Source organism: Pezoporus wallicus, unplaced genomic scaffold, assembly GCF_028554395.1.
Source record: "Pezoporus wallicus isolate ANWC-B61680 ecotype Strahan unplaced genomic scaffold, APGP_CSIRO_Pwel_v1 contig_6464, whole genome shotgun sequence".
Lineage (NCBI taxonomy): Eukaryota > Metazoa > Chordata > Aves > Psittaciformes > Psittacidae > Pezoporus > Pezoporus wallicus.
Genome location: NW_026642130.1, coordinates 2,076,184 through 2,101,593, shown reverse-complemented (window position 1 = coordinate 2,101,593; position 25,410 = coordinate 2,076,184). Strand labels below are relative to the sequence as shown.

At 43.8% G+C, this 25,410-nt stretch overlaps 1 protein-coding gene across 1 annotated transcript; it reads right to left on the bottom strand.

The window, feature by feature from the left end:
* Positions 1 to 775: 775 nt before the first annotated feature.
* On the bottom strand, positions 776 to 25,153 carry MTMR9 (myotubularin related protein 9). Its single transcript, XM_057427743.1, has 10 exons — positions 24,874 to 25,153; positions 21,883 to 21,991; positions 20,080 to 20,205; positions 10,681 to 10,854; positions 8,899 to 9,116; positions 7,900 to 8,061; positions 5,246 to 5,387; positions 4,425 to 4,645; positions 2,058 to 2,209; positions 776 to 1,345 (listed from the first exon to the last, which is right to left on the bottom strand). Exons 1-10 carry the CDS (start codon positions 25,056 to 25,058, stop codon positions 1,194 to 1,196), a joined length of 1,641 nt encoding a protein of 546 aa, XP_057283726.1. The 5' UTR covers positions 25,059 to 25,153; the 3' UTR covers positions 776 to 1,193.
* Positions 25,154 to 25,410: the final 257 nt, after the last annotated feature.

Below are 25,410 nucleotides of genomic sequence, written 5' to 3'. Positions count from 1 at the left end.
CACAGAAACACAAAGACCAGCTACAAAATACAGTTACTTGGAAAAAAGCTTATCCCTAAAGTCTTCAAGCAGTTTTAGCAGCTACAAATGATCTAAATCATTAGTGTTTTTGTAGTGATGGCCCTTTCTTCTGCAGCAGCTACCTGGTGTGCCAGATCACCTTAACTTCTGACTTCTGCTTTTGATATTTCACAAATTTATTGCAAAAGCATGAAGGAAAAAGCACACCAGGTGGAGCAAAAGTGCTTTGCTGAGCTGCAGGTTAAGCCCTGCTCTTGCACCCCACCAATGCTGAGAAGCTGTTCAAGTGTAGAAAACCAGCCAGTGCAGTTCAAAGTTTCAAGAAGGCAGCTTGATTCTAGTTAAAAGGACAACTCTGAGCCACTGTCTTGCAAGTGAACACCTCTGCCAACTACTTAACCCTTTTGTTTTCCAGGTAGAATAAAGAAGTTTGTTATTCCTTACATAGTCGTCCATGCTGGACAATTCTACCTGAAGGTCATGGCTTAAACATTAGCAGCAGAATCCCTACTTCAGTTTTGTATTGCACTGAAATTTCTCACTCTGGTTTGGTATTCAATTTACTGCTCCCAAGCCAATACTAACACAAAAACCCCAGGTGTTAGATGTGAAGGCTACCGAGGGTATCATATAGACTAGTAGAACCTGTAGACAGTTTCCTGGAAAAACTAGAGAATGGTACAATCTAAGGAACTAAGCTGCCTTACCTACTCTTGGAGAAGACGTGCTTTCAGACAAAACGCCTTTACCTATCTATACATAACTTTGTACTTTCATCCTGCTGAGTGTTGAGAGAGTTCAACAAGACCAGAATAAGTCCAAAATAAATCTGAATCATCTGGTCTCTTGGCCCATCCTGGTCATCCACACAGTTGCTTGGAGGTAAGAGTTCCAGCTTCTGCTGACACTGTACACAATATTGAGACACAAAAGCTGCCAAGAGAGGAGGACGCTGTGCCCAGTCATGTAGTCTGCTGTAAACAAAACAAAATGCCCTCCCAAAAAGCAGAGAGGTACATAGTGTGAAGTGGAGGTTTCAGCAATGGGAGGACTGAGGGTCAGCTGTACCCAGAGGGCTCTGTAATACATGCACTTTCCATGTTCAGTCTTTAACATAAAGGGGACTGGAAAGGAAAGACCTGAGGCAAAGCCCTGCCAGCTCACAGGTTCTCCTACATCCTGTCATCTGTTCCCATCTCTGCTATCTGCCTCCTCAATGCATTAACCTTTGCCTGAAGTTGCTTGTTGTATTTTATGATGTTGATCATTTCTTCCTGGGCTTCATCCAGGAACTTGGAAGGCCTGTTCCATCGAAGAAAGACACCTGAAAGTCCAGAGACAGCACAAATCAGAAGGTTTCCCTGTTACAAAGAAGAATCATTACTCATATTCCATTAGCTCTCAAGTAATGTACATACAGTTTATGCATTTTACCCTCCCCTCCAAACAGCATTTAAAAATACTGACCAAGAAATACTCTCCAAATTCACTGCTCTATTAAACAAGCTTAATTAAAAAAACAAAACAAAACCAAACTAAAGAGGTTATTTCATTCCCTTTTTCCTCATATATTGATCAGACCAATACATATTCAGATTCCACCCTGCCATGACAGCCTCCTTGTTTCTCTGTACCTGGGATGAAGAAAGTTTCTACAGCAGGGAACCCACTGCACATAGATTATCCTGGCCAACATGGCCAGTAACAGAGAAAGGCAAATCTTGGTTGATATAGAAGAAAACCCTGAGGTCTGCAGAACATCTATGGATTAGGTACTGTAGAAACACTGTACTGTAAAATGGTACTTGTAAGGTTCCCTGGGAAAGAGTAGCATGTACCAAACCTCAGAAGGAAAAAGCATCATGCCTCTGGGGATGGCGCATGCCAAAACTACTTTGGAACAGACTTCAAAGACCTCCATCAGTTGAGACAGACTACGCACAGAGCAGAGACAACAGGAACAAACCCTTAAGAAGCTTTAGGAATAGCCACAAAATATATATTTGCCTGTAATAGAAAAAGCCAGCCTGGCTTACCTTCCCAGAGCTGCAGGCTCTGTGGGGCAACAGAGGGCCAGATGACAAGGCTGTTGGCCTCAAAAAGAGGATTCTGGAATTTTATCAGCTCTTCAGAACTGTTCACCCAGGACCACAGGGACATAGTCTTTTGTGGCAGCTTCAGCTTAGACCTAACAAAACCATAGGAACAAGTTAGTTTTCACTTCTGTACTGTAAAGACTCATTTTGTCAGAACCACGATGACCTAGAAGGCCTCAAGCTTCTCCATATGCTACTAGCCCAGGCAATTCAAGCTAATCCCTTCAATACCTCTCACCAACATGGCACAGGGTGTAAACCTAAAACAATTTATTCAACCTGGCCGATTACAATTAGTTTTGAAGAAAAGGATGGGGCAAGAACATTTATAAGCTGGGTGGAAGTCAGCTGCCTTCTGTCCACATGAAGAAAGTCACCTCCCAAAGGTGGTTCAACTGCCAGGTTTGGAAAGCGGTTGAACTCCTGTGTTCAGCCACAGGATGAACACGCCTGTGTTCAACCACAGAGCTGGGGGATGTGACAGGTCTGCATCAGGGAAGGATGGTAGTGCAATTCTGAGTACATTAAAGCAGTGTTACTGCTGGAATTGTGCAATGGGCACGTCTGAGGAGGTCCCTCTGGTGGCAGGAAGCATCAGAGCACAGAGATGCTGCTCCTCTTGGTCAAACCCACCTCCAGGAGTTACACAGGGGTCTCTAATACTCAGATTCTGGCAGACCTCATTCTGTTTACGCTAGCAGGTTGAACTACCACCAGGCAGGAGATTCACCATCCCTGTGAATGCTTCAGGCAGCACAAGCTTAACATCAGACTTCAAACATTTTCTGTCATCACAGGCTGACATGTTCAGATGTGACAGGCAGGTTATCATATGTAACATTCTATACTCTTTCAAATTTCATCTTACTGGCTTCAAGTCTAACTTGGTTTTGCAGATGACCAGTTCAGCAGCCCTGCAGAAGACAGAAGAGTCTCTTCTCAGCAAAGATTTATTTTAAGGGCAGAAAGGTTGATAGGGAGTTTTAAATTGCCTTCTGTATCCATAATACCAGTTCTGCCTTTCCCTTCTACTCATTCAGTGGTCTTCAGTTCCATAGAACATGGCCTTCAGACCATAGAAACATAGAATCATAAAATAGTTAGAGTTGGAAAGGACCTTAAGATCATTAAGTTCCAGGCCCCCTGCCATGAGCAGGAATTCCTCACCCTAGATCATGTCACTCAAGGCACTGTCCAACCTGGCCTTGAACAATGCCAGGGATGGAGCATTCACAACTTCCCTGGGCAACCCATTCTAGTGCCTCACAACCCTCACAGTAGAGAATTTCCTCCTTATATCTAACCTGAACTTCCCCTGTTTAAGTTTTAACCCGTTACCCCTTGTCCTATCACTACAATCCCTAATGAATAGTCCCTCCCCACCATCCCTACAGGCCCCCTTCAGATACTGGAAGGCTGCTATGAGGTCTCCACGCAGCCTTCTCTTCTCCAGGCTGAACAGCCCCAACTTTCTCAGCCTGTCTTCATACAGGAGGTGCTCCAGTCCGCAGATCATCCTCGTGGCCCTCCTCTGGACTTGTTCCAACAGTTCCATGTCCTTTTTATGTTGATCACACCAGAACTGCACACAATACTCCAGGTGAGGTCTCACAAGAGCAGAGTAGAGAGGCAGGATCACCTCCTTCGACCTGCTGGTCACGCTCCTTTTGATGCAGCCCAGGATGCGTTTGGCTTTCTGGGCTGCAAGCGCACACTGAAGCCGGCTCATGTTCATTTTCTCATCCACCAACACCTCCAAGTCCTTCTCCTCAGGGCTGCTCTGAATCTCTTCTCTGCCCAACCTGTAGCTGTGCCTGGGATTGCTCCGACCCAGGTGTAGGACCTTGCACTTGGCATGGTTAAACTTCATGAGGTTGGCATCAGCCCACCTCACAAGCGTGTCAAGGTCCCTCTGGATGGCATTCCTTCCCTCCAGCGTATCAACCGAACCACACAGCTTGGTGACATCAGCAAACCTGCTGAGAGCACACTCAATCCCACTGTCTATGTCACCGACAAAGATGTTGAACAAGACCGATCCCAACACCAATCCCTGAGGGACGCCACTCGTTACTGGTCTCCGAGAAGACATTGAGCCACAGATTTCTTTAGTCACACTTAAACACTTGTAAGAGGGACAAGCTCTCTAATATTGCATCAGACTACATAACTGCAACACAAGAAGCTCACCTGTGCTAAGGGAGACCACACAAGCACCCTCACCCTTTTTCAAACTAAGAAACTTTTCTACTTTTGTCCAATACAGCCCAATATTTAAGGGCTTCAAAGCAAGCATCCTTAACCAACCTTTCATTTTCGTTGTTTCCCAGGAAAGTCCCAAACTGTGAAGCATAAGCATGTTCAAAGAGCATAATGAGGAACCGTTCGTTGAATTCAAAAGAGCAAGGGAACTGACGAAGGATTTGCCACACACAGTCCAAAAAGAGAAGAAACACCGGGGCCTCCCATTTCTGCTTGCTATTTGAATAGGCTGACTGGGCACAGCGCTGCTGAAAAGGGTGACCAGCCTGTAGGTAAGAATCAGAGAAAGCATCACAGACAAAGTACTGGGATGCGAGTACATGTAGCAAAAAAAAACCTTTAAAGCTAGTTCTGTCCATGCAACTATACTACTGCTACTCTTTTCTACAATGGTAATTTCGCCAAGCATCCGGTAACAGACTGCTAGCAACCATGACCAACTTTGCTGCCTGTTTCAGGCTATGTAAATAGCCCTGTATTTGATCAGTTTACCAAGAACAAGCTGGTGTAGGTTCAAAGCACCAGGCTGAAAATATTAGCTGCAAAAGCACAAGGAGTCTTTTAGTTTCTTTGTACAATGAATACTAAGGTTTTGTAGTTTAGTCTGAACAGTGTTTTCTAAAGAGCTGTTCACCCTGAGCATGCAGAACAGGCAGCTCCCCCAAACCAAATCATCATGAGAGGCAGCAGCCCCATGGAGTGCCAAAGGTGCAAATGACTCAGTTAATGATGTTGCTCTTAGGACAAAGAGCCATTCACACTTAGCAAGCCTGCAACAAGGCCCAACCTGTCTGCTGCCTCTCAAGCTATTTCTCAATACAACCGTTACTGGAATAGATTGCCTTTTGTCCATAGGCATGTCTTACCTGCAGCCACTCCCTCACAACAAGAGATTCAAAGCCCCGTATGGTCCTGCACCTGGGATCCAAGATAATCTGTGCCAGAGAAGTTACCTGGAGTGTTGAATCTGTTCCTTCAGTCCCATGGACTAGTACTGACGCACCTTCCCTGGGAAGGAAAAAAGTGGTAAAGAATGAGTGAGCCCACCACATCCCAAGGACATATGCATCCCAATGGATGACATTACATCCCACAGACACCAGTGTTGCTACCCTGACAAAGCTGAGGTTTTGCTGGTTCTTTACCCAGTCTTCCTTCCCATAAGCTTACTCCCTGCCCTGCATAGAACTGTACCACCTTCTCCACCCAAGATCTTCGCCAACACTAACCAGCGCTCTGCATCACTTAAGTCTTAGTTTCTTGCTAAGCATCCTGGAAATCAAGGATTTGCCATGCTGACAGAAGATGCACAGCGAGATCTCTTCTGCGGTTCTCACCGTTTTGAATTGGTAACCCTTTGAGTTATAGCATTGAAACGCATCTCAGAATTTGCCTGTGTCATTTATTGTTTTGCTAAGTACTCTGAAATATTCCCATAAACATTGCAATGAAAACATATCATCCCCCAGGTGCAAAACAATACTATGAGATCCTTGCTTAAATCTTAATTGCATTTGGGTCTCAACTGGGTTTTACCAAAAAAAAAAATAAACCAATAACCCAAGTCAGGAGAAAGAAACAAAGAAAAGGCAGAGCTTGGCCTCCAGAAAGGCAGCAGAGTTAGTTTGCTGAGCAAGGAAGCTTGTCAAAGAGGCAAGCCCAAAGGCTCACTATCCAGCACAAGTGAAGCAGAACAATGTGAAGGGCAAAAGGAGCCAAGACAGTTTGGGGCAGGAAGGTTTTGTGCGCTGCTAGGGCCCCACATTCCATCACTCCCTACAGTGGGGACTGTCCAGGACAACTGATTTCCTCCCTTCTTCTCTATCCTAGGCTGCATTTGGATGTAGTATCAGAATCTCATCTATATGCTCCGAAAGACAGAACTGGATGGCATTAAATGCCTTTCATCCCTCTTACTCTTCCCAAACTTTGACCCAGTATCTCAGTTCCACAAACATCCTTAAATCTAGAAAGGAAATTAATTGCAGATTGTATTTGTTTCTGTGCAGAGATCCAACATACGCAACAATGCATGGATAATAAAGATCTTTATACCAAGCAAGTAACCCTGCAGATATTACTTGCTTTTTGAAGTGAAAACCCTAAGAATCTATACCTTAAGGATTGAAACATCTTTGTCTATAGTCCTATGTCTAAAATAAACCCAGTGCCTTTAAGGTATAGATAATCTTCAGATATACTTTATCTCCTTCCCCAGGCAGTGGCAGATAGAGAGGCTGCTTAGCAGCCAAGCACAATTGCAAAGGCTAACTGCAAGCCTATGCTCTCCACAAAGTGGGGCACACCAGAATAACACTGTTTTCACCTTTCATCTTTCAGGCTTCAGACCTTTAAGATACTGCAAGATTTGTCCCAGTCATTCCCTCCCTGCAGCAAATATAAATGACCCATCCTTGTCAGCTCAGCTATGATCTCGAGGCTCTGAGTGAGGCAGGCCAGGCACCAGTGCTGACCTGGCCTGCCATAGCTCCAGGTAAACAGAAAAAGCAAAGCTGAGGTTAACAAAAATGATGAAATTGTCCACTGCCCAAAGAAACCAGATGAGTTCATCACCAGTCTTTCTCATTATACGCAACTTCCATTACACACATGCAGGAAAGAATTACAGATAAAATTATTGATCAAGAGCAATCATTTTCTGACACAGTCAATAACTAAACAGGCACTGTCAGTGCTTTTAAAAAGCATGGCAGCTCCTATTTTATTGGTAAAACAGCAAGACTGCATTAACGATACTTTTCAGCCTATTTGTGTATCTGTATAGCACATTCCCTAGCTGGTACGAAAAGCTAAGTTTTCCCTGTATTTTGAGAAGGGCTTTCCCCTCAGAGCCACAAAGAAATCAACATTTAGAGCTCTACATTTGGTCTTAGAAACCCTGACACCTGACAGCTTTTGCTCTCCAGCCTGTGGTCTGAAGACAAGACAGCCAAGTCAGCAGTATTTATCAATGAAACATCAGGTAAAAGCACTTACAAAGGATGAACAGGATTGCTTAGATAAGACTGTGGGGATAAAAAAAATCAAGAGGAAAAAGTACTGGGCTAACTCCTGAGGAAAACAAGGAAACACCACTGTTTTCATCTCCAGAAGTCAGGTATTGGAAACTTTCAGCTAAAACCAGATTACTTTAAAAAAACAAACCCTCTGTGTTCTCACTTGACTAGGCTACCAAACAGCATTTCAGATGGGCACATTCTAACCAAAACCTTCATTAAACTAACTAAATTAGACTGGTTGCATCAGACATAGGAACACTCCTTAACTCGATTATCTATATTTATATGTTTAGTCAATATTTCCTCCCTCAGGCTTGTACTTCTAAAAATGCAAGCAGGATTTATTGGAGGAACATTCCTGAACCATGACGAAACAGCATCTTGCATGGGTACAAGGCAGTTCATGGTGGTCATCACTAGTATTTAAAGTGGAAATAAGGATATTTAACAAGCAATCTGTATTGAGTGAATGAGAAACTCAAGGCTTTCTGAAGATGTACCTATCAATACACTGAGCAGCTAGGCAAGCTGCAGTTAGTATCTCCTTGATGTGAGTCAGCCAGTTGGATGCTTCCAGTTTACTGAGCCAGCGGTCCATGTTGTGCGACTGGTCATTACAAGCTTCCACAAGTTTGATGAGGCTTTCCTGCAGAATGTTAAACCTTTGGGAAAAGCAAAATATTACTGAAAATGTAAGCAGTAACATAGCCATCAGGACAATGTGCTTAACTGATCTCTAAATAAAGCACTATGATTTTATACAGTTATTTCAGACTGACCCTATATAGAAGTCGTATCTCCTCATTCAGCAAACCTGCTCTTGCTGGTAAAGCCTCACCGTGGCTAGCTGCCAGCAGAACACTACTCTTTGGACATAAGCAGCCTCTTACCTTTCAGAACAAATTGTTTCATAAGGCATTACAACACTAGGGCCTTTCAACAGCTCCAGTAATATTAATGCATGACTGTGTAGAAGGATTCACCAGAACTAAGGCTTAAGAGCAGTTGAACAAGGTCAGATTAAAAGTCTATTTAACTTAGTATCTTGTCCCAAAATGACTAAACAAAACTAGACGTCCAGAGAAAATTACTGGATATGAGGAAGGTGACTGCCACAGAACAAATCCTCACCTGCAGAAGTTTTCTGACAGGGTACTTGCTCATTCCTGTGCACTACTGCAAAGTGGAACACAGGAAGGCTGGAGTGCAGCTACAGATGGTCAGAGAAAAAGATGGCACGAGGAAATTACCTAATGTCTGAAACCTGCAGCAGGCTGATCAGAACAAGGAACCAAACACAGCTTTGAAGCCAAATACTTCAATCATCCACATACCCTGATTTTGCAAAAAAAAAAAAAAAAAATAAATAAAAAGGAATGGCATCCTGTTGACAGGAATCAGGATTCAGAGCTACTTCTTACAGAAGCAAATACTTTATGGAGCTAGCATGGATCTGCCAATATAACCCTACAAAGCCAAGACTGCGTGATTTCACCCACCTCTCAATACATTTGTGAATCCTCCTCCACTGGGGATAGTGCGCTTCTTGTTCAAAGCCCCCTCCTTTGGCCCTGGCCTGCTGGGCAACATTCAGGGACCTGGTATCAATGATGTAGCCACGTTTGCCAGGCCGTAGGGTGGCATTAATAAGCTTCTCGTCTTCTTTACACCGTCTCCCATTCGTACCTGTAAGAGGCTGGCTACTTCGCATCATGACCTGCAGAGACAAAGAACCATGAATCAGGCACTGGAAATGGAGAGACTTAAGACTGAAAGAAATTGATCAATTGGGCTCCAAGCCAAAAATAGAGATTTACGCTCACTACACAAAGGGCACCCCTTCACCAGAGGATTTCTTAGGGGTCTGTAAATGTAGACTGCAAACTGATGAAATACCTCACCAAATCTCCATTCCAGGCATGGAGAACAGCTCTAGAGAGGCTTGCTGCCAAAATTCATACAGCATGCTCCTGTTTTCCTTTACAACTCAGACCATTGTAATAATGCTTATAGGAGTGAGATAGATCAATCTTAAAAAAAGCTTCCTCCATCAGTTCAGAGGTAAAATCCAAGTGGGGTCCTCCTGGATGTCCAGCATTTCTTTGTGGAGTTGCACCAGCAAGTGCAGCTCTCACCCCACTGCACCTCCTGCTTCCATCTGCTTCAAGTTCAATCCACCAGACAAGTGGATTGGACACAGACAAGTGAACACCATGATCTGCACTGACTGCTGCACAGAAAATGTCCCTCTAGCTCTTCCTAGAGTTGCTGTTCTCCCTTGCCCTGAATCCTTCAGTTTTTTTAAGCACAACCCTTGCAGGGCCGGAAGCATTACTGTCACAGGTTCAAGCACTTCTAGCCAAATTCTATTATATTCCTCATAACTTGAGAAGTACACAATCCAGAGAGATAATGGAATAAATCTTCCTTTAATGGTTTTCAGTCAGGCTGAGAAAAAGCAGAAAGCACAACTTATGAAACTGGTGAAAGGCTGATTTTAAAGCAAAGTAAAAAAAGCACAAAGGTACTGCTAGGTCAGACTACATGTCTTCTAATTCAGAGCTTAACAATTTTGGCAACAGGAGGAGAGAAGACATTAGAGTATTTGACTCAGAAGCCTGGATCAAGTTTATAAGCCGCAGGCTGGACATCCTAACATCCTCAGAACTGGGCACCTCAGCAGAAGATACACAGAATTACTCAACAATTTCATAAAGTGCATTTCCTAATTATAGCGTATCAGACACTCAATTACATTTTGGCTTGTCGGAAGGTGGTGAAGTCTGTGCAACAACAAGAGTTTGATACTCCTGAAACATGTTATACTGACAGGCTCAGGAACAGATTGTACTGATCACAGCAGAAGCGGTGCTGGCTGTGGGCACGCTCGCTGTCATCATGACTATTACGAAGGAGACAGCCCACCACCCCGCGACAGGACAATGTGGTTTCTGCCATCCTTTCAGCATGAAGCCTCTTGGCAGACAAAACAAGTAAGGGTGCCAGCGGTAGCTTTACAAGTCTCATCTTGCTCTTCCTGCTGTGAGCAAGCTCATGCCACATACGCTCCATAAGTAAGTAGATTAAGAGCTATTACTAGGATGGAGATTACTCATTCCATCACCCAGAACCAGTTTCACTGCAAACACCTAGTAACTTGGAAAATAAACTAAGTGAACATCTCATGAACTATATTAAGTCTAGAGCATAAGTTTGCTTTTATTAAACAAAGAGATTCACATACTTCCTTCTGGTAGAATCGTTACTCAAATGCAGCTTACCATCCCATTCTTCTTATGGTAATAGCTGAGGACTGGGAAGCGACTGCCGTGGCGGAACATGGCAACTTTCCAAAGCGCTTCATCATCGATGGATTTGGGGACAATGACAACTGGAGGGTAGGATGGACAGACAGAGAAATCCTTATTGATGCAGCTTAGACGCCATTCATCTGTCTGAAAGAAATCAGAATATACAAGACTTTGGGTCAGAAATATTATGACAGCATTGCATACTAGGGAATTGGACCTTCCATGTTCACAGTTTTATCACCTACCTATTCCACTTGCACCACAGATGAAAGTTCAATTGTCACTACTGGCATAACCATGTTTGTTCTTGCAGGAATCTGGATCCCCTTTAATACCATAACCACCCTAACCGGTCAGATCAAACCCAGCACCGTTATCCTGTCTCCAACAAAAAAACTGGCAAAAGAGAAGCTATTCAAGAACAAAGAAGCCCACCCACTCTCTGCGGTGCACTCATCCCCTATCTCTCAGATGCCGTATTATAGATATTAGAAGGTATATTCCTGCCTAATCCTTTTAGTATCCATTTATAGGTCTGTTGAGTAATTATTTTCCCCACACTTCCTGATGCTGGCTGCAATCACATTATCTTGTTGCAGCAGCTCCCAGAAGCTCATTACCCAGTATGCAGATAACTTCTTCTGTTGCTTTTGAGCTTCATCAGGTGGCTCTACTCCTTGAGGTGCAGGACTTGTTGAACAATGGCTCATTCCCCATCTGGTTTATCCACATCCTCAACAAACAGCACAAAATAAGCCCGCGTGGTCAGAAATGCGTGATTGTGGCTTTTAATTCTTTCAGACACAGCAGGCAGCCTGTCTGCAGTGCACACTACAACATAACTGCATTTGCAGATAGCTTCAATCTCATAGGAATTAAGAACATGGCATGCCTATCTCTCAGCAAACCCAGAACAGAAATGTATTGCCACATAAGCAGATTTAGACTGGGGTAACATGGGCTCAAACCTCTACCTGTGCTGAAAGCAGAGTTGGTAACACTATCCACAAGACAAAGATAGCAAAAAAAGGCAAGAATGTCCACCAATTCCAGATGATTGAAGCTGCCTGGAGATTAAAATTTCAGTTTAACATTCCTAGCTTGGTTCTTTTCTATGGGCTCTGCTTTATGTAAAGCATTATGGCTCTTCATCCAAAAGCACTTCCTGGCACCAAGCACAGCATCTAAGTACACAGGTCTCATCATAAACTCTCGTATAATTTTTCAATTTCCAACAGTCAAACACTTGTGAAAGAAGTGAATATTGGTACCCTGCACCCTAAGAAGCACTTGGCATGAGAACTCAGGTTACTTGATACCCAGGGTCAGACACAAGACTTTGCCCCATCTCAGGCAAAACCAGAGGTCAGTCAGTAGCCTCACTGATAGGGAGTCCTCACTTACTGAGGTACAAGTGGGAAGAGCTGCCCTAACTTGCATCCTCAGACAGGCCCAGCCTTCGTGGAGGGCTTGCTCCTTCTGGGCTGGTACCACACCACTGCCTCCTGCATTAAGGACATCATTCAAGTACATCAGATGGCCACAGGCATATATTTTTCCCAGGGGAGCATATTACACAGCAAAACCTTGCCTAAAGTTTGGCACAAACTTTGCTCATGGTCCTTAATAGCAGGACAGCGGGTTGGCTGGGCTGCATCAGTCAGTGCATCCTTATCCGGTATTTCTTAAGGCAAACAGAACCTGCTAGCAGAAGCTTTGGTGAGGAAAATGACCCAGAAGCCTCTACAGCATGTTTTGATTTTAACAGCAGCATTAAATTCTTAAAAGTAGCAGCAGAATAGCAGTCAAATTTACCTATAAAAGTTCCAGAACAATGAAGCTTAAAGGAAACATAAAAATCTTTTGAAAAGGGAACAGGCAGCTATTTTCAACGCAGTTGGGTTATTTTCCTCTTAGTTCCTGTGCTTTAACATGACACAAGTGTGACAGAGTAAACAAGACCTTAACTCACTCCTCAGCTGAAGTGTTTTTGGTACAGACCAGAAAACATTGACATGCCACTGCAGTAGGCAGAGACTTCAGTTCTCATAAAAAACTCTGCTCAGTTGTGTTCAAAGAAAGTTTCAGGTAGACAAAAAGGTAGGAGGATAAAGCAGATATCACAGAAAGTAAGAGAAGAGCGTAACAGTTAAATTATGTGGCAACAGAATACACAAAACCCCACATGAATTCAGGAAGGTTGGTTTAGCAGGCATTAATTACATAGCTTGATCACAAATGTGTGTATCTTCCTCCTTCCTTTCTTCTAGAGCCTTACAACCTCTTGCCTTATAGCTCCTAACTGGTACCTAGTTGTATAAATATGACTTGGTCACTGGCCCATTGGAGTACTAGGATCAACTTGGAAAGGTCTGCTGGCAATGAAGTCCTTCCATCAGATGGACAAGCTGATGCGATTCACAACACTTTCATCATCAGTAGATGCAACACATGGAATGTGTGGCATAGGAGACAGCAGAAGTGTACCTTTTGGCAGCAGTCTAAGAAAAAGATGCTGAGAAAGGCACACGCTGTGTGCATTACAGTCATCAAGAATCATAGAATAGTTAGGGCTGGAAAGGACCTTAAGATAATCTAGTTCCAGGCCCCCTGCCATGGGCTCCTCCCACTATAGCGTGTCATGCAAGGCTCTGTCCAACCTGGCCTTGAACAACGAAAGGGATGGAGCATTCACAATTTCCCTGGGCAACCCATTCCAGTGCCTCACCACCCTCACAATAAAGAACTTCCTCTTTATATCTAACCTGAACTTCCCCTGTTTAAATTTTAAACCGTCACCCCTTGTTCTATCACTACAATCCCTAATGAAGAGTCCCTCCCCACCATCCCTATAGGCCCCCTTCAGATACAGGAAGACTGCTATGAGGTCTCCACGCAGCCTTCTCTTCTCCAGGCTGAACAGCCCCAACTTTCTCAGCCTATCTTCATACAGGAGGTGCTCCAGTCCCCTGATCATCCTCGTGGCCCTTCTCTGGCCTTGTTCCAACAGTTCCATGTCCTTTTTATGTTGAGGACACCAGAACTGCACACAATACTCCAGGTGAGGTCTCACAAGAGCAGAGTAGAGAGGCAGGATCAACTCCTTCGACCTGCTGCTCACGCTCCTTTTGATGCGGCCCAGGACACGGTTGGCTTTCTGGGCTGCAAGCGCACACTGAAGCCGGCTCATGTTCATTTTCTCATCCACCAACACCCCCAAGTCCATCTCCACAGGGCTGCTCTGAATCTCTTCTCTGCCCAACCTGTAGCTGTGCCTGGGATTGCTCTGACCCAGACGTAGGAGCTTGCACTTGGCATGGTTAAACTCCATGAGGTTGGCATCAGCCCAACTCACAAGCATGTCAAGGTCCCTCTGGATGGCATTCCTTCCCTCCAGGGTATCAACTGAACCACACATCTTGGTATCATCAGCAAACTTGCTGAGAGCACACTCAATCCCACTGTCCATGTCACCAACAAAGATGTTGAAGAACACCAATCCCAACACTGATCCCTGAGGGACACCACTCATTACTGGTCTCCAGCTGGACATTGAGCCATTGACCACAACTCTTTGCTTGTGGCCATCCAGCCAGAACATATGTTGCTACCTCTGTTCAGGAGCCTATCTAGGGAGTTTTGCATTGTCCCTGTTGTAAGTTTATTTAATTATTCAAAAGACTCAAAACAGCTTCCCTGGTCATCTATGTTTTATAAAAAGTAGAGGTTCTCCCAGATGCAAAGTTAAATTGCCTTTGGCAATCATGTCATAGCTGGAGATGAAAGTAGTTCTGGATCACATAAGGGAGGCTGATTGGTCCTATATTAAGAGCTCATACTTTTAATTCACCAGTAATATTTTTTATAGCTTTTTAGGGTGTTTATGTTAAATTGCAGCAAATTTCATACAATGGTGTGCATTTTCTTTTTTTTTTTTACAATGGAAAAAATATGCATGGATATAGAACTGATAAATACCTCACTGCTACATAGGAGGTAGAGAAGGGAAAAATCGCAGCTCTGAGGTATGCTTTTTGAGACACTGGCAGCCAATGATATGACTAGCATAAGAAGAAATTCTTGCGAGACCCTAACTGCAGTCCTGCATCCAGCTCCAGGGCCCTCAACACAAGAGGGACATGGACCTGTTGGAGTGGGTTCAGAGGAGGCCATGAAGACAGTAAGAGGGCTGGAGCACCTCTGCTATGGAGACAGATCGGGTTGTTCTGCCCAGAGAAAAGATCCAGGGAGACCTTAGAGCAGCTTCCAGGGCTTAAAAGGGGCCAACAAGAAATCTGGAGAGGGGCTTTTGACAATGGCCTGTAGGGACAAAACAAGGGGGAATGGCTTTAAACTGACAGAGGGGAGATTCAGGTTAAATACAAAGAAGTTCTTCCCTGTGAGGCTGGTGAGGCCCTGGCACAGGTTGCCCAGCGAAGCTGTGGCTGCCCCATCCCTGGCAGTGTTCAAGGCCAGGCTGGATGGGGCTTGGAGCAACCTGGTCTAGTGGAAGATGTCCCTGCCTGTGGCATGAGATTGGAACTGGATGAGCTTTAAGATCCCTTCCAACCCAAACCATTCTGTGAATGGAAGAGTATCATCCTGATTTATTCCCATTTTGGTAATTCAACTCTGCCCATAACCTACCCTCTTCACCATTTATAACTACAGGACAGATGACTGTTATGTCACCCAAGGATAGTTTACTGTTACATAGGAAGGAGGAAAAGCACAGCAACAATCAGCACCATTTATCTTCTGTATCACAGCTACTTTTGCAGAGACCCAGTTAACCTTGCCAGCTTCAGACTGCTATAATACACTACAACACACATCAGATGACAGTAAAACCTCATAGTCCAAGTCACTTCTTGGCTTTTGCTTGGGGGTTTGTCTTGCAACTTGAAAGAAAAAATTGCCATTACTAACTGGAAGAGCAAGGCAACAGCAATCCAGCTACATGCAGTAGATGCAGATATGAGAAGCAGTAAGGACTGCAGTGAAGCAGAAGAGGTGGACCTCATCTTCAGGTATCACCAGTATGCTGTGGGAAACTCTAAGCACACAGTTAACATTTACTTCTCCCAGAAAGAAATCTGTACTTTACCGGATCAGAAAAAATTAATTCCAGTTAAGACTGGAAGCAGCAAAGAACTGGGGCAGAGTAGAAAGGAGAGAGGGTTTCAAAGAAAAAAGAAAGTAGCCTCAAGTATTTTCTTAAACACAGTGAAAAATTAACTCTTGCATTTCTGCTTTTCTTGTCCTAGTACTTGTTTAAATATATAGATTTTCAAACATTACTGAAAGGCTAAACCAGTTATCCTTCCTTCTAAAAGCTGAAATTGCTAGGAGAGGTCATTTTCCACAAAACAGTGTGAAACCCAGTCAGGTAACTTGTTCACTCACCCCCCCCCCCCTTCTTTCCCCCCCCTACTCCCAGAGGGACAGAGAGGAGAATCGAAAAGAATGCAACTCCCACGGGTTGAGATAAGAACAGTTTAATAACTAAGGTATAACACAAATCACTACTGCTACCACCGATAATAATAATGATAAAGGAAATAACAAGGGAAGAGAATACAACACCTCAGCACCAGCCGACCGATAACTTGCCCCCCTCAGCCCAACCAAGCACCGACCCATACCTCCTCCAACCCTGCCGACTCCCCAGCCCTTCCGGCTAACTCCCAGTTACATCCAGGGCATGACGTGCTGTGGTATGGAATACCTCTTTGGTCAGTTTGGGTCAGGTGTCCTGTCTCTGCTTCCTCCTGGCTTCCCCTCCTCCCTGGCAGAGCATGAGGCTCACAAAGTCCTTGGCCAAACCAAAACATCGCTATCAGCTCTGTTCCCGAGCTGAAAGTCAAAACACTGCACTGCACCAGCTACCAAGGAGGAGAAAAATGACTGCTACTGCTGAACCCAGGACACTCTACTAGTAAGCCTTAAAAGAAGGGTTGGGAAAGAAGATACCTTGAAGGATCCTGCAGAACAGAAATGAGAGAGGCTATTTTCAAGGAACAGGCAGAAGGCAACAAGACCTGTTAGCAACAGATTGTGCATGCACGGGAAACATAACAGAGGCAAGCAGAGATTGATGCTTGTCTTATAAGAGACAAAATAAGAAGCTCCAGTGCAGCAGAGCACTGCTGAACTGAACTGTCCAGGAAGAGCTGCCATACCTATAATGAATCCAGATCTGATGTGCTACCCAGTACCTCAAGAAAAACAGAACGCAATATAAAGCTGTATGAGCAAACATGAACTATCCCATGCATCTTTTACTCCATTCATGTATTTGTCTGTAGTGTCATTAAAGTCTCATCTCACAGTACAATAACTTGGAGCCTGCATGCTTGGTAGAGTTTTGCTGTGACATTTAGTAAAGCATTGAGCCAATTTCTTAATATGACTTACTTCTCAGCTGAACGACTCTATTGATATGTTGGATTTACCCAAAGAGCAGTTCATGGAAAGTCACTTGACAAAAGCCCTGTTGACCTGTGCTGCAGGTTATTCCCAAGAAAATAAACATGTAGCACACATGCTAACAGCTATCAGCAAGTGACAGCCCACTGAAATTTAATTAATCCGATTCCTTTAGACCAAAGACAGCCTTACAGTTCTTAACACCTTTATGCACTAAATGCAAGAATTTTGCGATAGTACAGCAGCGTCCCTAATGCCAGAGGTAAGCACAGGGACAAAGTGCTCAAGTGTTTGCTATCAAATTCTAGAGACAACACTAGATGACACTTTGTCAGATCAATGCAATGGAGTGAAATTGTGCAAGGGGTACATATGCTGTATGAAAAACACATTTGGCACAACATATGCCAAGATAATCATAGAATCAAAGCATGGTTTTGGTTGGAAAGGATCTTAAAGCTCATTCAGTTCCAACCCCCTGATACAGGCAGGGACACCTTCCACTAGAACAGGCTGGTCAAAGCCCTGTCCAGCCTGGCCTTGAACACTGCCAGGGATGGGGCAGCCACAGTTTCTCTGGGCAGCCTGTGCCAGCTCCTCACCACCCTCACAGGGAAAAACTTCCTAAGATCTCACCTAAATCTTTTCTCTGTCAGATTAAAGCCATTCCCCTTTGTCTATCACTACTTATTATGAGTCCCTCTCAAGCTTTCTTGTAAGCTCCCTTTAGGTAACACAAGGCATAAACATTTAAATTATGTTAATAAATTATAACAACATAATATATTGTCTGATTTTTAATGTACTACTGAACTTTTTTAGATTTTAATTTTTATAGTTTTACTTTGTCATTATAGAATGTGTCAGTTTAAAAACAACTCTTCTGTAGCAGACAAATTGGAACAACTATATTACTACAGTTGCAGTGTGGCTGAAACGCTGTTTTTAAGAAGTTGTTAACATATTGGGGAAGGTAAGGAATAACAGATCCAGACGGATGATTTAATGGAGAGGGAAGTAACCTTCTGTATCCTACTCATCTGACTTATGGGAGAAAAAAGATAAATCAACCATTTACTTGTTCTAGCTTGTCACATATGACAGTTTAATTACAGAAGAAGAAATATTTGGTCAACAATACATTTATCTGTTGCTCAGGAAACATAAATCATTTGAACATGCCCCATCCCTGGCAGTGTTCAAGGACAGGTTGGACAGGGCTTTGACCAGCCTGCTCTAGTGGAAGGTGTCCCTCCCTGTGGCAGGGGGCTGGAACTGGATGAGCTTTAAGGTCTCTTCCAACCCAAACCATTCTATGACAGCTGTTGTCACCATTTTGTTAAAAAGGGAGTTACAGCTGAAGTTTGGGTTAAAAGCCAGGAATTAACCAACATCCATCAGACACACATATTTTAAAATTATTGCCCTTGAAATGCAGAGCTATAGAGTAATCAGGTTTCTAAATGCAAGCCTTCCAAGGAATGTATGTACAGAAAGCCAAGACATTTACGAATAAGGTGCCCATGCATTTTTAAGCCATGCTACCCCTGGTATCATGCTAGTAAATGCAGCCATGAGAAGTGATTGGATCCCTAAAATCTAAGAACTATTTCAGCTACGCACAGAAAACAAAACACAAACAGAAGCAGAACCATCTCCTGCAATCTTCCCTTGAGCTCTGAAGGATTTCCTTCTGGTGCCTCCAATCCTGCTCTCATACTCCTCCCTTCTCACCAGATAGCACTCCAGTTTCTGGCCTTTTGATTCTCATTGAAATGCCTGCAAGCTTCCTCTGCTGAGCTGGGAAAGCATCTGCCGCTTCTAGATCAGGATACACTGATCACATTTGACTTCCCCAGCTGAAATTAAAGCTGAAACTGTGGTGCTAGTTATTTTAACAGGTCAGTTTGCATGTCTTTTGACAGCAGGTGAAGATAGGCCATGTGAGAGTACTCTAATTATGAGCCAAAAATAGAAACATCTCTCAATTCCTTTAATTTTCTAGTGATCTCATCATATGAATCTGGTCAAGCTAATCATATTATTCAGTTATTAGTCATAAACAGGAAATGATAAATGCTGCAGACAAGCTGGGTTGCAGATAAAAGAAAAGGAAAATCAATGTTCTTTGGTGCTGTACTAATGGACATGGTCTCAGAAACCTAAGATGATGCAGCAAGTGCACATATTTAACGTGAAACAAAGACCTGGAACATAAAGATGCTAACCCAAAGCACTATTAAAACAGATTGGCTCCTACACTCAGTCAACTCCCACTACACCGAATTTAGCATCCTAGAATGAAAGTTTGAATAACAGATACAACAGGCAATGCCACAAGAACAATTCCTACCCTACAGGTACCAAAATAATACCAGCAACTGCTTACAGCACCTGGAAGAACAGGACTGGAAATTTCCTGCTTTCTAAACCCTCCCAGTATTTCCCCAGCATGAAGCAGAGCTGAGAGTGTTTCAAATTAGGCATCTTCCTAGAAAGCCAAGAAATCCTTAGTGATTTTTTTAAGAACAGCCTCATATCAACTAAGGGGTTGACAAAGACTGCATCTGAAGCAGAGTGGGATGAAAGCTAAGTACAACAAACCCAGGCCAGAGGTGCTTAATTTCTTCTCACAATAAGGAGAGCCATCCCCAAAGGACAAAAACATTTACCTGGGAGGACATGAAGGCTGGAACTTTAAAATAGGCCTCAAAACTCCATTTGTACAAGGTGAAACACAAGTGCTAAACAGGAATATTCAGCACATAAACAGAAGCGTCTGATGTTTACAGAGTATTTGAACAACACACATTTCACCCAGACACCAGACAGCTATTTTTAACATCCACAATTTCCAGTTCAGACACTACTGAGTGAAAAACTTCACTGCTTGCACAAGCATATCCTAGTACCTACACATACCCTTAAGATCCAACTTACTACTGAACTGAGAAGCTCAAATTCTTGGTCAGGCAGAAAAGAGCGCCAGCCATCTTCAATGATTTCAAACATGGGCCGGTAGAAGAAGGGATACATGAGAGTGACAGAGTCCAGGGTGGAAAGTGCCTGTACAGGGAAGAGAAATAAACAGCTACTTAATTCATTCAATCTGCTATCTTATTTAAAAAAAAAAAAACCATACATCAAATAGTATTTTCCTCTAATATCAGTGATACAAACTTAAGACACCCAAAAGCATACAGCCATTAAGCTTGAGTTATTAAATTACCAGCAAGGTACTTTAAAACACATAAAACTTAGTAGCACAAACAAAAGCAGGTTATAGCAATCTAACTGCAATTGGAGGTCTGTACAGGATATAATTTTTGTAGGCTTCACTATGTAACAACACCCCAAAGGATGAGAAAGATATACACTGAACAAGTATGAAACACATCCTACATGACATTTACCTGATTACTTAAATAATCAGAGCTTAAACTCAGGAAATCACCTAACATTGAGACACATGAAACTCAACTGGTCTGATTTGAGTTTGCGTCCTCATGCTCCAACGTAAAAAAGTTGAGCTTCATTTTACCAAATGTTACAGCAAAATATTTGATCAAGAAAAGTAGGGTTGGGGCTTTTGGGGTGACTGTTTTCTTTATGGGGTGTTTTGTGCTGTTTTCTCATTTTGCTTCCAGAACATCAGTAAAAGCCTTCCTAAATGGAAAAAAAGTTCATGGAATCATAGATGTCCTGGTTTCAGCAGGGATAGAGTTAATTTTCTGCCTAGCAGCTGGTGCAGTGCCGTGTTTTGGCTTTAGTCTAGGAATAACGCTGATAACAACACCGTTTTTGCTCGGTAGCACTTACCCTGATCAAGGACTTTTCAGTCTCTCATGCTCTGGCAGTGAGGAGGGCCACAAGAAACTGGATGGGAGCAGAGACAGGACACCTGACCCAAACTAGCCAAAAGGATATTCCACACCAGAGAGCATCATGCTCAGTTTAGAAAATAGGGAGAGCTGGCTGGAAGGAGCCAATCACTGCTCAGGAATGAGCTGGGCATCGATCAGCAGGTGGTGAGCAATTGTACTGTGCATCATTTATTTATTCCTTTATATATTTCCTATGATTATTATTATATTTTACTACTATTTCAATTATTAAACTTTTATTATCTCAAACCATGGATTTTATTTTTTTTTTGATTCTCCTCCCCATCCCACTGGGGATTGGGCAGAAAGTGAGTGAATGGCTGTGTGGTACTTAGTTGCCAGCTGGGCTTAACCTACGACAAGAGAATTCCGTGTTGGAAGAAATCTCGGGGAACACCTGGTCCAACCTTTCTCGGTAAAGCATGAGCTCAACAAGATGGCCCAGCACCATGTCAAGCTGGATCTTAGATAGGTCCAGGGTCGGACAGTCCACCTGGGGAGATTATTCCAATGGTTGATTGTTCCCATTATGAAAAATTGTCCTCTTTTGTCCAAGCGGAATCTCCTCAGGAGTAACTTGGGCCCATCACCCTTCATCTTTTCTATGTGACTCCTTATAAAAAGGAGTCTCCATCTTCCTTGTAGCCACCTTTCAAATACTGGAACATGGGGATAAGGTCTCCCCTGAGCCTTCTTTTCTCCACGCTGAACAAGCTCAGCTCTCTCAGCCTTTCCTCATACAGCTGCCCAATGCTTGTGGCCCTTCTCAGGAGCCTCTCCAGCCTGTGCTACGCTGTTAAGGTTGAGGTCAGACCAGGATCTGAGAACCCAGATGTTATTTAATATTTTGAATTCTTACCTCAATAGAGCTTGCGATATTCAAACACTCCTCCATTCCAGGTATATCCAGCTGAATAATCCGCAGATCTTTGCATTTTATAACAATGGTACCCAATGAGCCCACAAACCTATAGCAAGACACAAAGAAAGCATCTCTTGAGAACAGGATCATCTAAGGTAAGATGAGGTATTACAGATCTTCCTACAACATGCGTCTACAAGACAAAATTCCGTTAGTACTAATTTGCCTGCAATATAATCTTTCAAAAAATAAACAAAACCACCTCTTTATTTGGTATTTGCAAGGTTTTTTTTTGGGGGGGAAATTCTATCCTTTGATGCAGCAGTGAGTGCAAGTGTAAGTATTATGAGATAAAAGGAGGTTTTCCTACCAGCTTTTCTTTAAAAGATGAAAGAGAAAAGGTGTGTTGTTATTTTCTGGTAATACTGTAAGCTTCAGCTGGCAGTTTCCAGTTTCATTAAAGTAATGCACTGAAACTCTGAGGATTGCTAGAAACATCTGAGTTTAGTTTTATGTTCAAGATAACATTTCAGTCTGGCTACATTACACTCCGATGTCTTTAACAAGAAAATCTGGTTTCTGATACACCTGCAGTACTATGGAGACCTCAGAGACGTTAAGGTCACTGCTGGTTACAAAACAAGTTTCCCAGAAAAAGCTCTATGTTACAGAGCAAACACAGCTTACAGATGCTCTCACCAGTCTTCCTTACAAACCAGAAAGGACGATGCCCAATCATCAGTGTTTTGTTTACATTAACTAGCTACCAGCATTCACAGGAAAGATGTAGCTTTTAGTTCATAAAGCAATGAACTGAGGAAAAGGACCAGAGTCTCCCAGACATCACAGCAGTGCTTGCAGCAGCCAGGATGATGCAAGAGGCAAAAGCAGGCAAGACCTGAAGGACAAAGTTTCAGTCCTTCATGGCCTGACCCTCAGCACAAGGAAAGGCAGGGCTGTGCATGCTTCAAGAGACCTGTTGCTAAGCTTTAGGTTGCTTCACCTGTACTACAGAAGATGCCTGTAATTTATTTTGGAATTGTTATTACAGCTGAAAGGTTATTACCTATCCTGTGCAGGCAAAGGTTAACATGCAGAACCAACTATAATTTGGGTAGTGCTGAAGGAAGAACTACAGGCCTTTTGACAGAAGGGTTCTGCCGCTCTAGCAGAGCCAGTCTGTACATGGCTTGCCCTTGCTTCAGCTCTCTTTAACACATCTCCAAGGAAATAACACAGTGAAGCTACAACACACCAACAGGGCTGTGTTTCCGTCAAGCAAAACCACTATAGGAAATCACCAGAGACTGCTCCACTCCTCAATAAACCCTACAGGTCATATTTGTTTAAAAAGCTACAAACATTTAAGAAGCAGTTTGATGACCATCTGATAATCAGGGAAAACATTGTTTTGTACAAAAGACTCATAATGTGAAAGTGGGAGAAGGTATTTTTATGAATCTGGCACAACATCGCAGTTGTTGTGCACTAATAACCTGAAGTAGTGCCAAACTGGACCATTCTACAACATTTATTAGTTTAAGAGTCTTGTTATTCTACCCTCCCCAGCACCAAGAATATATTCTAATCCTTTTATATAGGAAAGCTTCATTGCGGTTACACACAATGCTCCTCTCAAGGAGGCAGATGTCTACTCTGGAAACCTTCTAGAAACCAGGGCTGGTAATAAAGGCTGTGAGTATCTGCAGGCATAGCTAATCTTGCTATAAATCATATACTGAACTAGCAGTGTGCTGCTCCCTCACCATGACTTACAAGTGTTATCTGCTTATTCAGTATTAACTCACATTACTACCGTAACTAAGCTCATACAAAAATAAAAACAAAAGAAAAGCTTGGCCATAATAATTTTCAAAACAACAGCTGGTTTAGTACCAGCAGGAAGAAGGATGAGGCCAAACCACGCTGATGACTGAGCAGCACTAGACAGGAACAGATTCCCCAAGGCTTCCACCGCTCTGCTTCTCTCCACCCTCAGGCCAAGACGCAGCATTTCTCAGAAATGCACCGAGATATCAGGAACACTGGAACAAATTTAATCAGCACCCAGTACTTCACCCATTCCCAGATTCTGAGGCAACCTGATATTTTTAATTGCTGCTGCTTGATTTTTCCCCATCCCTGGCAGTGTTCAAGGCCAGGCTGGATAGCACTTGGAGCAACCTGGTCAAGTGGAAGGTGTCCCTGCCCATGGCAGGGGTTTGGAAATGGATGACGTCTCTTCCAACTCAAACCATTCTGTGATTCTGTGAAACTGAAAAAAGACCACGACAAGGAAGCAGAAGACAATGACCGGGTGGGGTGGGACTGCTACTCAACAACATAAGCACAGTGGGGCAACACTACATGTAAAGCAGGCAGAAGTGATGGGAAGATTAATCCATAAGTGCCTGCAACAAAAGGGGATGGGCAAGGAAAAGAATAGAGTGCTGCAGCTACAACTCGGCTCTCCCACACTGTTCCCACAAGGAATATGCTGTTCAAGCATTACTGATTTCCATGAGCAGTTGGAGAAGTAAGGGGATAATGCTGTTGAGCAGCAGGAGGCTGATCTCGGGCTGGGAAAGTTCAGAGTCCACTTCAGCCATCAGCTGCGGTGAGTGACCCAAGGAAATCACTTCATCAGTGCCTCAGCTTCCACCTCCGTTGAACAGTGGCAAAGATGCATCTTTTATCAAGTGTTTCAAGATCTACTGATGAAATCCACTAAACAATTAACACAGAAAACTGTTGACAAAGGTGTTTAAGCATAAAAATTCTGACTCTGTGACCAAAAAAAACTGTCAAGCAACAATACCCCAAAATAAGAATTAATTAACTGCCCATGCCAGTATTCTGGCCTGTGCTCTGATCGTCCTTTTTTCTCTCTAAACCTCGATTCGAGACAGCCAAGGTGCAGGCCAGTCCTGACAAACACTTTTCAGCCCCGAGACACAAACGATCTGGCAGGGAAACGAGCAATCATACCTTTTTTCGATAGAATCAATGTTGGAGTGCAACAGCCACAGCTCCTCAGCGTTATCATGACGCCGCGAAGAAAAGATGAGGTGATGGCCAGTCAAACACAGAGTCCCCTCCACCGCCAAGTAGAACGGGCGGTGCAGGACCACGTTGTCCGCTCGGGGGGTCTTGATCAGCTCCGCAAACTCCATGCTTGCTGGCAAACCGTAAGCCACAAAAACGTGCTGGGGAGAATGGGGGTAACCTCAGCAGCACGCAGAGGAGCAGAAGGGAGAACAGGGTCACGGCGCAGCGCTATGCCACCGCGGGCAGGCACCGGCACTACCCGCAGGGCGATCCCATCTCTCAGGGTAGGGAAACGCTGCGGGGAGAAGGAAGCGCGGAGCGAGGGACAGCTCCGAGCCCGCTCGGAGGAGGCCGGCGCTCTCCCAGGGCCACTTTCCCCGTGGGCGGCGCAGCGCCGAACCGAGAGCGGGGGCTGTGGGGTCCCGCAGCCGCTCGGTGCCCGGAAGGCAGCGGCAGGGGAGCGTGCGGGCAGGCCGA

Coding starts and splice junctions, on each gene's coding strand:
- MTMR9 (XM_057427743.1), bottom strand. CDS start 25,058: ATGGAGTTTGCGGAGCTGATCAAGACCCCCCGAGCGGACAACGTGGTC. Junction 10,855..20,079: donor TTGAGCTTCTCAGTTCAGTA/GTAAGTTGGATC, acceptor GATTTCTTTCAG/ACAGATGAATGGCGTCTAAG. Junction 4,646..5,245: donor TTGTGAGGGAGTGGCTGCAG/GTAAGACATGCC, acceptor TCTTACCTACAG/GCTGGTCACCCTTTTCAGCA.